The sequence below is a fragment of the Mus caroli genome, unplaced genomic scaffold (assembly GCF_978045245.1).
Source record: "Mus caroli unplaced genomic scaffold, Mus_caroli_1 scaffold_11, whole genome shotgun sequence".
In the NCBI taxonomy this organism is placed as follows: Eukaryota; Metazoa; Chordata; class Mammalia; order Rodentia; family Muridae; genus Mus; species Mus caroli.
The window spans coordinates 102,811,602-102,825,355 of NW_028227266.1; the positions used below are offsets into that span (position 1 = coordinate 102,811,602).

The 13,754-nt window shown below is 41.5% G+C and overlaps 1 protein-coding gene across 1 annotated transcript in view; it reads left to right on the plus strand.

Moving 5' to 3' along the window:
* The window catches only part of Nphp3 (nephrocystin 3), a 42,030-nt gene that overhangs the window by 1,344 nt on the left and 26,932 nt on the right, over positions 1–13,754 (plus strand). The window contains exons 2-8 of the mRNA XM_021171801.3: positions 682–807; positions 1,421–1,571; positions 4,821–4,973; positions 5,847–5,980; positions 8,256–8,416; positions 12,242–12,398; positions 12,973–13,047. Coding sequence (XP_021027460.1) covers positions 682–807; positions 1,421–1,571; positions 4,821–4,973; positions 5,847–5,980; positions 8,256–8,416; positions 12,242–12,398; positions 12,973–13,047 — 957 coding nt within the window. The remainder of the gene's footprint in view (positions 1–681; positions 808–1,420; positions 1,572–4,820; positions 4,974–5,846; positions 5,981–8,255; positions 8,417–12,241; positions 12,399–12,972; positions 13,048–13,754) is intronic.

Below are 13,754 nucleotides of genomic sequence, written 5' to 3' on the forward strand. Positions count from 1 at the left end.
TATAAAGTAGACTTGCATGTCCCTCGTGTATGATGTCATGTGTGTGCACCACTGCCCACTAAGAACCATGTGAGGTGGCAAGGAGAAGGGGTTAGCAGGATAAAGAGGCCAGTGCAGGGAGGACTGACAGACAGATGTCACAGATCACAGATCAGCAATTCCAATTCCCTGTGAAACCTGTTGTTCCTTTCTTACCTGCATCATCGTGAGAAAACTCCCTCACATTTATTTCATTCAGCCATGTTGACATTTACTGGAGGCCTGTGATGGAGCCAGACTGTGAATGGCTCAGGAGAAGAGTAAATGACTAATATATAATGCCAAGGAACACAGGAACCTTCATATGTACTATTCTTCAAGCTAAACCTTACAAATTGTGTGTCCTATTCTCTTAAAACCCCAAAGCATAGAAAAATCCTAGCGCTGGTGCAGTATTTCAAAGAAAAAGCATTCATTTCCATTGAGAGCTCATTGCTGAAGAGCCTGTTTACTAGGATTCAAAGATGTTTGCATTTTTTTCTATCTTGCTTGAAATCATTGACAACATAGAAGTGCCTGGTAATTGATAAGAGAGTGAGTAGAGAGAGTCGAGATCCCAACATACGTAAACATATATGTAAGAATGTAAAATGTGAACGAAAGGCCATTTTTGTTAGGCGATAACAAGGTGAATCATTGCAGGCACTTCAGAAAACTTACCAGAAGATACTTCGGGAAAAAGAGGGTGCATTAGAAGCAAAATACCAAGCCATGGAGAGAGCGGTCACATTTGAACATGACAGAGACAGGGTTAAAAGGCAATTCAAGGTAAATTCTTGGTATTTCTCCCCATCCCCACCCTCCCTAAGTGACATAGATTAAAAGCTAGTTTTCAAAAGTGTTTAGAGCCAGGTGTGGTGGCATACACCTTGAAGTCCAGGACTCTGGATGCAGAGGCAGACAGATCTCTGTGAGTTCGAGGCCAGCCTGGTCTACAGAGTGAGGTCCAGAACAGCCAGAACTTCATAGTGAGACCCTGTCTTGATTTAAAAAAAAAAAAAAAAAAACAGCAACCAAAAAAACTTTTTTTCATCTGATATTTTGCTGAACATAGATAAATCAAGTAACAGCTGTGAAGCTCGTAGAGCTAGACCTACCAAGCTTTTGGAAATGTTTGGGGATATTTTGTTTCGTATTTGGTATGAGGGAAACAAATGTGTCACATGTCACACATACCCATGCTGTCAGACTTCCAGCAGGGTCCACTGTGAACAATAAAATGAGGGTCTGAAGAAGTATTTCTGTTACAGATGAGGAGACTGAGAATCAAATGTATTTTGACTTTATGAATAAATGTTTTTACCCCCTGAAAACTGGGTGGCACAATTCTGTGATTACGGAAAAAACGTTTCAAAATTAAACTCTACTACCTTTTAAAAAGATTTTTAGGGAGACCAAAGAAAATGAAATTCAAGACTTACTGAGGGCCAAGCGAGAGTTGGAGAGCAAACTTCAGAGGCTGCAGGCTCAGGGGATCCAAGTGTTCGACCCTGGGGAGTCTGACTCTGATGACAACTGCACAGATGTCACTGGTGAGCTCATTTCGTGTCCCATTTTCCACAGAGCTGTATGGATGCTTGAGATGGTCAGTCGTCCTTTCGCTCTCTGTGTGCAGGATTAGTGCTTACTCTGCTCTTACAAATGGGGGACCTTCTGTGTCTCTCTCAGCTGTCAGGACATCATCTCCTCTAAGTGTATGATGTCAGGAGCAACAGTTTCTCTTGTTATTGTATTCTGCCATCCATCCTAGCCCATGGGGTGCTTGCATGCATGTTCACGTTGATGTGTGAGCTCTTTCTCTTGTCTCTCTGTGTCTTTCTATCTCTGTCTCTCTGTCTGTGTTTGTGTGTGTCTCTCTGTCTCTCTCTTTGTCTCTCTCTGTCTCTGTCTCTCTCTGTCTCTCTCTGTCTCTCTCTGTCTCTCTCTCTCTCTCTCTCTCTCTCTGTGTGCTGTCTCTTTCATCCCCACACCCAGCCCAAAGTACCTATTCTCCATTTTTCTCCAAAGGAAAGAAGGTACAGTGTGCATGTTGTTTTTCTTGTTGCTGTGACAAACTGCTTGGCAACAAACTACTTAAGAAGAAAGGTCTTGTTTCTGCTCAATGGTTCAAAGGCCACAGCCATCACTGCAAGGCTGTCACAGCAGCAAGAGCATGAGGCAGCGGATCCCATTGCCTTTACAGTTAGGAAACGGAGACCCTGTGCTCAGCTTGCTTTCCCCTCTCCATACATACAGTTTGGGACTCCCAACCTGTCATGGAACAGGTCACTTTTAGGGTGGGTGTTGCTATCTCCATTTACCTAGTCTAGAGATCCCTGTCAATTTAACAGTCAAGATTAACCTGTGAGGTAGCTACGGGGTGAGGGGCACTTTCACTCAGGCCTGACGACCTTGAGTTGTATCCCGAGCCCCCACAAAGCTGTAGGAGACAGCTGATTCCTGAAGCCATCCTCTGTCCTCCACACGACGGCAAACACAGGTCCATGCCTATGCGCATGCACACACATTTGGAAAACTATTTAAAAAAAAAATAGCATCACAGGTAGACAGACACCCTGCTTTTCTTGAAGGCACAGCCTGAAATACAATCACCTCTGCTCAAATGGCTCTGGCCAAAGCCCAACCTAGACTGGAAAGGGTAATCAGTAGATAGGCGGATGTGTGTCAGCTAAAGTGTGTGACCTAAGGTGGGAAGAGGAGCTAGGCATCATGGAGTTATATTGTCCACAGATTGTTTCCCATATAGTGAAGTCGTCTTTGCAACTTTGTAACAATTGTGGTCTCACTGTTTCCAACCTAGTTCTGTGAGTCACTCAAAAAGCTTTGGTTTTATAGTAAACATATAAAATATTTTTCTATAAAAAGTGATTTAAAAAATCACAGAATTGAAGGCATTCTCCATGTTTCAAGAAAAAAAAATTGTACTGGCTAGTTTTGTGTCAACTTGACACAGCTGGAGTTAAAAAGGAGCTTCAGTTGAGAAAATGCCTCCATGAGATCCAACTGTAAGGCATTTTTTTCTATCTTGCTTGAAATCATTGACAACATAGAAGTGCCTGGTAATTGATAAGAGAGTGAGTAGAGAGAGTCGAGATCCCAACATACGTAAACATATATGTAAGAATGTAAAATGTGAACGAAAGGCCATTTTTGTTAGGCGATAACAAGGTGAATCATTGCAGGCACTTCAGAAAACTTACCAGAAGATACTTCGGGAAAAAGAGGGTGCATTAGAAGCAAAATACCAAGCCATGGAGAGAGCGGTGACATTTGAACATGACAGAGACAGGGTTAAAAGTGATCCCTTGATCACTCAATTAGTGATCAAGGGAGAAAGGCCCCTTGTGGGTGGGACCATCTCTGTGCTGGTAGTCCTGGGTTCTATAAGAGAGCAGGCTGAGCAAGCCAGGGGAAACAATTCCAGTTAGGAACATCCCTCCATGGCCTCTGCATCAGCTCCTGCTTCCTTACCTGCTTGAGTTTCAGTCCTGACTTCTTTCAGTGATGAACAGCAATGTGGAAGTGTAAGCTGAATAAACCCTTTCCTCCCCAACCGATTCTTGGTCATGATGTTTTGTCCAGGAGTAGAAACCCTGACTAAGACAAAAATCAACTGTGTTAATATGAGATAAAGGAAAGGCTTCTTGTAGGTGTAAGGAGAAAATGCTGTAAGGGTTGTGTTATAGTCTTACAAAGGGATGTCGTTGGAAGTAAGATACAGCAACTGGTAGTTCCCCTCTAGTTTTCATTATATTCTCATTGCATTGTGGCCAGTATCTTGGGACTCTTACTACTAACATTTGAGAAAAAGATGCAATGATTCTGACTGGCCAAGAACAGCTGTAAAAATCCCTCCTGCTGCCACAGAGCCAGATGGATTGCTTCCATTTTGGTTGTTCAGATGTATCAAAGCTACTGCAGTTGTCTTGGCAAGTTAACAGAAACAAGTTGATGCTCCCCTTTTGGTCTTTCTCCTTGGTACATTGATTTAAACCTGAAGGACACAAGGTATCAGTGCCCTGTTGATCAGCTACCTTCAAAGTCCCTTCATAAGCCTAAGCCGGGGCAGAATGCTATCCCCTGTGAATGTCAGCAATCAGGAGGCAAAGGCAGGTAGATCTGTGTGCATTTGGGGCCAGCCTGGTCTACACAGTGAGTTCCAAGAGAGCTAAGTCTCATGAAGAAAAGAAAAGTCCCTTCTCATTTTAATTGATATATATCATGTCCAATTGCAGGTAGATTTTTAGAATTGTTTGTGGTGCCTTTAAAGTCCCTGATTTTGATTTTTTTAAATACATTTATTAATTTATTTATTTTGTGTATATGTATGTGTGCATGTGGGTAGGAGTGCATGTATGTGGACATCAGAAGCTAATCTGTGAGAAGCAATTCTCTCCTTCTACCAATTGCACTCCAGGGACTGGACTCAGGCAGGTCCTGAGACTTGGTGGCAAGCCCCTTTACATGCTAAGCCATCTTCCTGGCCTTAACCTGCCTTTTGCTAAACCCCCACCCCTTGTTTTTAGATTCCTTTTTCTTGACATTTCTCCTAGTTTAATCCTTCCTTTGAATTTGAGATGATGACCAGAATTTTGTTAACTAGAGCTAAAGTGCTCTGCCAAAAGTCAGTGCCAAAATGTTTTTAAAACCACTACTTCAAGGCTTACTGTATTTACAAAAAGTGTATCTTGATATGGGAACCCCTATTTGACATATGTGGAGAGTTTTTAAACATTTGGTAACTTGGTTTTGATGAAATTCCAATTCCTTGTTGCAAACAGCTGCAGGAACGCAATGTGAGTACTGGGCCAGCAGAGCCCTGGGCAGCGGGCATTCCATAGGCAGCATGATCCAGCTCCCGCAGCCCTTCAGAGGCCCCGAGTTCGCCCACAGTTCTATAGATGTGGAAGGACCCTTTGCAAACATCAACCGAGGTAACCGGTCCCTTGCCTGGTGCTTGTGACTGTTTGTGTTCTAGAATCTGGTGCAATGTAGCATGACACTAGTGTTCTGGCACGTTCCATTGGCAATCCAGTATGCTCAGAGGCGGTGACTGACCAGGCTGAGACTACATCCTTCTCATCAGTATAACGTGGTTCTCCTGCCATCCTGGCTACCCAGGTTCTAGCAGCTGTTACTCTCTAAATTTGTAGGGGCTTTTGTTGAGGGATATGATGTAGCATAATTAATATTACTGATATATGCTATAAAGCAAAATACAAGAAGGCCTGTCAGGTCAATGAACAAGTGTGTCAACCATGTTAGTATTACCCCATGCCCCCACAGCATTGAGATGCTCAGAACTGCACAGTCATTGCAGCCCCAAGAACCTGTCAGTAGCTCTAATCTTCTTCCTTAAAGCAGTAAAATCGTTTCACTGGAACAATGCAAATTATTTTTATATTGTGTTCTTGATTGCCAGCTAGTTCACAATTTTTCCTATCTCACTCAATAGCCTAAAGCTGCTTTTCATTTTACACTGAACTCTTTGCCTCATTGGATACCACAATGGGAGGGCAAAATGCCTTGGGAATGTGGGCTCACTGCAAATAGAACAAATAGAGTTGGGGGCCACTGTCCTGGGGAGCCATTGTTCTCTAGGGGAGACTGCATTGGCTCAAATCCCAGAGGAGAACTTGAGGCTACAAATTAATTACCTTCTAATACATTCTTCTAGCTTATTCAGTAGTAACACTTCTATGTCTATGTCTGTTAAGGTATTCCCCTCCCCCCAGACTGGCTTGAAATTATTTTGTCAGTTTTATTCTGGTATATTTCTCATGAATTTATGGGAATTTGCCTTCCAGATGACTGGGACGCTGCTGTGGCTGGTTTATTACAGGCCACGCCCTTGTTCTCACGTTCCCTTTGGAGTCACCCTGTCAGGTGTTACCTCATCTACACAGATGAAACCCAGCCCGAAATGGAACTGTTCCTTAAGGTGAAGCCATTCATAAACTGTATATCCACTCAGTGAAAGTACAAGGCCTGGGGCTGGAAGGGCCGCTCAGGAGTGAAGAGCTCTGGCTGCTCTTGCAGAGGCCCCTGGTTTGTTCCTCAGAGCACATAAACTGGCTCATGACTGGCTGTAATGCCTATTCCAGGGAATATTCCAGATCAGATGCTCTGTGGGCATCCAGGCATGCACAGAGTGCACATGCAGGCAAAACACCCACATGCATAAAGTGAAAATAAATACATCTGTTTTAAGAGAGCCAGAAAAGGAAACACAAGTTAGTAGCAGGGGTGGCACACATCTGTAATCCCAGCACTCAGAAGACAGAGACAAGAGAACTCTACTGAGTTTGAGGCTAACCTAGACTACAGAGTGGGTGGGATCCTATCTCAAAACAAGCAAAATACAAATTAGGATCATATTCAGACTATAATTGCATGTAAACTAAATAGCTTGCTATTTATGAGATTATCCGTCTTAGAAAACAGAAAACATTGAGCTTTGCTTATGACGCAGTTTAGGCCAGGATTTATGTGTGGAAAGGCAGACATCATGTTATGACTTAGTTTCTGTTTAACTTTTTCTTGAAACAAGGACAGAAGCTACACCATGATGAGAGACTGGCATTGGGACTTTGTGACTTTTTTCTTTTCATTTAATTTCATACCTAAAATATATCATTAAGATGCCATTATCTTAGTGGTATACACCTTTAATCCAGCACTCAGGAAGCAGAGACAGACAGATCTCTGTGAGTTCAAGGCCAGCCTGGTCTACACAGGGAGTTCCAGGGCAGCCAGGCTGTTATATACAGAGAAACCCTGTCTCGAAAAAACAAAAACAAAAACAACAACAACAACAAAAACCCAACATCTTAATATAAAAGTAGAAAATATAACTAAAATTTTATATAGTAAAATGGCCTTTTCTATATTTCATTAACTATTCTCTGCAGGGTTTGAGTCTAGCTGGGCCTGATTTAGTTGCTGTCCTTAAATCTATTTCACATAACACCGAAGTTTAATCCTTATAACAACTTTGAACTTCTCAAGGCATCCCATGGAGTTATTCTAAAGCCTGTAGCCACTTCTGGCTTGCTACCTGGTGTCATGTGGCCCAGAGCTAAGATTTGTTTTTGTATTTTAAATTATTGAGAAGAGAAAATATAAGAAGACTTTCATTATGTGAAAATTATATGAACTCCACACATTATCTATTTTTAAAAAGTGTTATTGGAACATGCCCAGGAGCAGATGTGAGAGAGAGAGAGAGAGAAAGAGAGAGAGAGAGAGAGAGAGAGAGAGAGAGAGAGAGAGAAAGAAGGAGAAGAAGAAGAGAGGGATAGATTGATCGATTGATCGATCAATCTATTCCTGCACTACAAAAAGAGTTAATTGGGACCAAAGAGATTTAAAAAGCCTCTGTTGAAATAGTTGAATTATTAAACTATTTTTGTAAAAATATTTGCCACCTGACATTTTGTAGGAGAAATCTGTATGCCACTTATGTCTCAAGTGAACTTTAAATGCATCTGCCTGCCCCAGGAGAAACCCACTGAATTCAGTCCACAAATTGTTAATAGATTTATTTAGTGTTCCTTTGTAATATGATTCAATCTTGGTAAGATATTAAAATATTTTAAATCTCAAAGCTTCCATCTTGTAATTGGATATAGGTGACTCCCAAGGCCAGTTGGAGGCTTCTAACTAATTGCTTTCATAAAAATCATCATGATTTAGTAATATACTTTATCAAAGACCAATATTTTTTCATGAAGATGTTTAAATTTTTTATGTTTCTGGAAATAAAATCTAGGGCTTTTCATTTGCTAGGCACGCCCACTCTCATGGAAGCTACATTTCCTAGCTCAAAGCACCATAGAGAGAGAGAGAGAGAGAGAGAGAGAGAGAGAGAGAGAGATTAGAATCCTTTAAAACAAGGAAACATATTATTCATGATAAAAATAACAAGAAATACCAAATCAAACTAAGCTAATGCTTTCTTCTGTTGTTTGGTTATGAAATAAGTCATCCTCTGAGCTAGAAAATAGCTTGTTAAATAGCTTGTTAAGCTATTATTTTTGTTCTAGAGAGAAATTTACTTTTTCTCTATAAGATTTTCTTTAAAATGAGACTATTTTAATTTTTTGTATTAGAATACAGATATAGAGACTGTTCTAAAGTATGTCTTTTAAGTGATAAGATCTTCTCTACCTTTAGCTAAATATATCATGTGCATATATTTTTTAATTCATTTTTAGGACCATTCACCTAAACTTAAAAGAATGTGCGAGACAATGGGATCTTTCTTCCTCGCTGTTTATTTTCCATTAGATGTTGAAAATCAGTACCTCACTGTAAGAAAATGGGAAATCGAGAAGAGTTCTTTAGTTATTTTATTCCTTCACTCAACATTACCCAGGTAAGCCAAAAATATTTCTAATTTATCATTCACATCAGCTGCAAAGATATTACTACTAACAAGGGAACTTCAAAGACAAATCCTAATTCCATTCTCATCGTTAAAAACAGTGTGTGAAATCTAATAAACGTTGTACTGACCTCACACCCAAATAAAAAAAGTAAAGTTTTATACCATCAGATCTATCAGTGTCGTTAATATAAGGACTGTTTGGTCAGCGGTTGGCAAATAGTGGCCCAGGGTCAAACACTGCCAGGTATCAGCTTTTTGTAAATAAAGTTTTATTGGAACATGTAGTGACATTTTTGAGAATTTGGGGATCTTGGTTTCTTTTTTTAAAACACAGAAATATTGTAAGAATGTGCTTTTGTTTTAATTCCAGGTAGGAATGTGGGCTGCTTCCGACTGTCCACAGCTGCTGACTGCTTGCGATTTGCCTCATGCTCTAGCAGAAGCATAGTTTCGCCAGCTGCAGACAGTTTCTGCAGTTGCGTAATGTTTGGAATTCTAGGAACTTCTCAGAGGTGTATTAATGCTAGGGCCGCAAGAGAAGGGATGGATGGTTGTTGGCTGTTTGGGAAGGTCGGTTACAGTTTGTTAGTAGCTGTGGTCAAGGAAGAAACAAAAGGAAAGAAGTTAGATTCCGGGATTTTCCTAATTCCTCTCTCCCTTCTCTCCCGTTTCTCTCCTATCTCGTGTCCAGAGGTGAAACCCAGGGTGACAGATGGGAGTTGGAATAAAGGATGGGAAAAAGAAAAACCCACAAAGTAGCAAAGACCAGCTGCAGAAACACAGTTGCATTCATTGATTTCTGTAATCTTTTAGCAGCTGCTTTCATACTATAACAGCACAATGGAGTATTTACCCTGTGTCCTACATAGACCAAAATGTTTATTGTCTGACTTACAGAACAAAGCTGGTGACTTCTCATTTCAGTCCACAGTACACCTTGCTGTTTTTTTTTTTTTTTTTGGACACAATCTGAGAGAGGTGACATTTCAATCTGAATATAACTATGTTAATGAATCTTACCTACCAGGATTTTTAATTAGGTATTTTCTTCATTTACATTTCCAATGCTATCCCAAAAGTCCCCCATATCCTCCCGCCCACTCCCCTACCCACCCACTTCCACTTCTTGGCCCTGGTGTTCCCCTGTGCTGAGGCATATAAAGTTTGTGTGTCCAATGGACCTCTCTTTCCAATGATGGCCGACTAGGCCATCTTCTGATACATATGCAGCTAGAGACATGAGCTCTGGGGGGTATTGGTTAGTTCATATTGTTGTTCACCTACCGGGTTTTTAATCAATCAAAAATACATGGTGTAGATATAGATAAAGACAACATGGCCATTGTGGGAGGTTAGCTATTCTATCCAGACATGTTGACTGGATTAAACCCTTAGAAAGCATTAGTTGCCTTTGAGTGGGGTCCACTTATGACTCCTAACAGAAGTGTGAGATCTCCAGGTCTACCTCATTCCCTGCAGTAAACCCTATCCTTGGTCCTACAGCTCTGCCTTGTAGCTGGGCCTGATAACTCAAGCTTAGAGTCTCAGCTGCTCAGTAAGCTGAGGCAGGAGGACTACAAATTGAAGACTAGCCCAGGAAGTATAGCAAGATCCTGTCTCAAAATGAAAAACCAAGGACTGGGTACGTGGCTCAGTTAGTAGGGGACTCTCCTAGCTTACACAGGTGTCAGGGTCCAGCCCTGACATTCAGGTATCTGAAGAAGGCATCAATGGGTGGCACTGGCAGAATCCAAAAGCTGATATCTTTTGGTAATTTAATTCTCTCTTGCTATTCAGGGGTCTAAAGCTGATGGCTTCTGGCAATTAACTCCTGCTGATAGCAGCAGGGGAAAGAAACTTAGTTACTTGCATCTTTTCTCTTTGACTTAGGAACCTCTTGCTGGCCAGACAAGAGGCTCAAAGTTTGTTAACTCTCTGTGAGTCAGGGGAAAAAAAAAAGAAAAGAAAAAGGAGGGGGCAGGAAGGAGAAAGTTGAGCATCCATACAGACACATGCACACTGGATAAAGTAGAAAAAGGCTATACGAACACTTGATTGTTCTTCTTAGTTTTTTATTCCTTCTCAGGACAATTGATTGTGTGTTTGTGGTCTTTTAAGCATTTTTACATTTTACATGTTCATAGTAAGTTTAAGGCAATGGTTCATGTCATAGGTTAATAAGGATTAAGGAGTTACAACAGAATTCTTTATGTCTTTCCATAAAGGCTAGAATCTGACTAAACATCCATTATGTGTTTTTGACACCACAAGTTCATTATAACTTTAAAACAACAGTTTTTATGTCACAGGATAGTATGGTTTTGCCAAAAGATAAACCATCTGCCTTGTGTCTTATTATTTTGAAGTCTTGTATACCCAGACTAGTCCATCATTTATTTTCTGTCTTTGCACCTACAGTAAACTGCCCATTCCCAGTTTATGACCTGTAGTTACCAGATAGTGGCCTCATTCCTAACCTACAAGGAATGTTTTCCTTGATTGTAAACTTGTTCCAAGCCTGTCTTCTTTTCCTAGTACAGTTCGCCCGCGACACACGAAGGTTTACAGCGTTCTATCTGCAGCTTTTATTCCATAGAGGACTTGAAATTCCTTGTATGAATTTAGGAGTTCTATAAAATCATTATCAGGAATTATGAAATCATCAGTTCATTTAAACAGTGCTTCTACATGAAAGTACATCTTCATATTGATCCTGCAGGAAATCTGCCCAATAGGGTGGCTGACGCCCAGGGGTCATTAGACTTTGTAATAGTGGCAGGAAAGGCATGTCAGCAGCAAGAAGCAATGCTGGGATGAAGTCTCTGAGGACCCTGCATCTCAGAGCACACCCCTGGCAGCCATGCAAAAAACAGTGGGCCAACTCCAGAAAACTCACTTGCTTTCCATAGCCTTTCCTAGATGGTTTCTGACTCACAGGATTCTGGGATCAGTTCCCAACACCACACGAAAACAGGCATAGTGATGAATGCCTGTATTCAGAATGCCAGCATTCAGAAAGTAGAGGCTAAAAGAAGAGATTGAGGATAAACCTCAATGGTAGATTAACTGCCTAGTGTGCATGAAGCTTTAGATTCAATGTTCAGTTAGCATATATACACAACACACACACACACACCCATATTCACCTATTCTCACACACAACACATACTCACTCACATATGCATATACTCATTCACACACACATACAAGCTCACACCAGAAACACTCACATACACACACAGACACACAGTCACACATATATACACAAGACACACACACACACATATTCACCTATTTACACACACAACATACACTCACTCACATATGCATATACTCATTCACACACACATACATGCTCACACCAGAAACACTCACATACACACACAGACACACGGTCACACAAGACATACACAACACACACACACACCCATATTCACCTATTCACACACACCATAACACACACTCACATATGCACATACTCATTCACACACACATACATGCTCACACCAGAAACACTCACATACACACACAGACACACAGTCACACAGACATACACACCACATACTTATTCACACACATTCCACATAAGCACATCACACATACATCATGCTTACACCACATACAGACACACATCTTACAGTGCACACACACACAGCCACACACATATTTTTTGGAAAGCTTTTCTTCCTCCATAAAAAGAGTAATGGGCCCTTGTCACTGTGGTAAAAGCTCATTTGGGCACTTAGGTTGGTCGCCTAAGTCTCTGCTGCCACAGTGCCGTTGTAGCTCATGACAGAATAATTCCCCATCTAGTTTTTTACTGGAAGACTGTGAAGAAGCCTTTCTGCAAAACCCAGAAGGAAAGCCAGGATTAATCTACCACCGTTTGGAGGACGGGAAAGTCACTTGCGACTCTGTCCAGCAGTTCCTGGATCAAGTTTCCAACCTAGGCAAGACCACTAAAGCCAAGGTAAGACACAGAGGAAATGTCAGAGAGCATGCATGGCAGGGATGAGACCAGAGCCGGGAGGGGGATGGGAATGGGAAAGGAAGTCAGGGCGTCTGTAGAGATGGGACATACAGGAGGGGTGGCCCAATGAGATCAAGCCTGGGAAACCTCAGGGATCCTTTTAAGCACCTGGATTTTCCCCTTGGAGTGAGGTTTGTTTGGCTTTGAGCGGAATGGCAGGGACAGGTGTGGATCTCTGTCAGTGATTTGCTTCGTGTTGTATGAAGAATAGAGTAGTTGGAAGGGTAGTGAGAGGTGGGAGACCTGGTGTAGACATCTAGATGACAGATGCTGGGACACACAGACACACACACACACACACAAAGGTATACATTGTTCACACTGAATCTCTGTGTGACCTGAGGCAAGTTTCAGGCCTCTTTTGAACCACAGGTTTGCAATATAGTATCTTTGTGGTGAGGAACTTGCTGGGATAAAAAGTTAAACTGTTAAAAGGCATACTGCTGCCCCTCCCTCCTGATGCTGACGCTGCTCTTCCTGTGTTTCCTTGTTACCATTGAACCTTTTCTCCTAGATCATCGAACACTCGGGAGATCCTGCAGAGGGAGTGTGTAAGATTTACGTGGGTGTGGAAAAGATTATTAAACAGGTAAATATGCGTTTCTCTGTTCAGTTTTCATCTAAAATAGCTTCGTGGTAATTTTTTAAAAAAAAGTTTTCCAGACAAAACTACTTGTGTGTCATTTTTGAGAACAGTACCCCAGGAGAGCGCCATCTTTCTGTTGGGAGTTGTTACTGGAATGAGAAAGCGGGATTGTCAGGATCCGCCTCACCAAGCTGGGCTTCAATGCCTGTTAGGTGTAAAATGCATCGGAAACACAGAAATCCAGAGGAGCCAGTTGAGGATAAATGTCCACTTTACTCCGCAAAGAGACTTTGTGTGTTCTTTGTGTACTTGGGATTTTTTTTACATATTTGCGATGTCCCCCACCTTGCTATCCCTAACAGCAGCAGAGAGGCCAAAAGCACCTTTCAGGGGAACGGGACCATGGTCCATGGAGGCATCTGGAGCTGAATTCTTTGAAATCTCATGTATTTATATTTTCCATAGATGCTTGGTATTATGCCTGAGATTATATTTTATGCAAAAAAAAAAATCATTTCAGAATTGGGTCAGCAAAAATACCAAAAACTAATGTCAAAAGACAGAGAACACCCTTCTCTCCAAGTAAAATGAACACAGTGCGAGGGTGTACCTTGCTTCACCTGAGCCAGAGACCTTATCTGAGAAGGGGGGAGTTACATTGCTTTTTGTTTGGCTTTTTGTTTTGTTTTGTTTTGTTTTGAGACAGATCC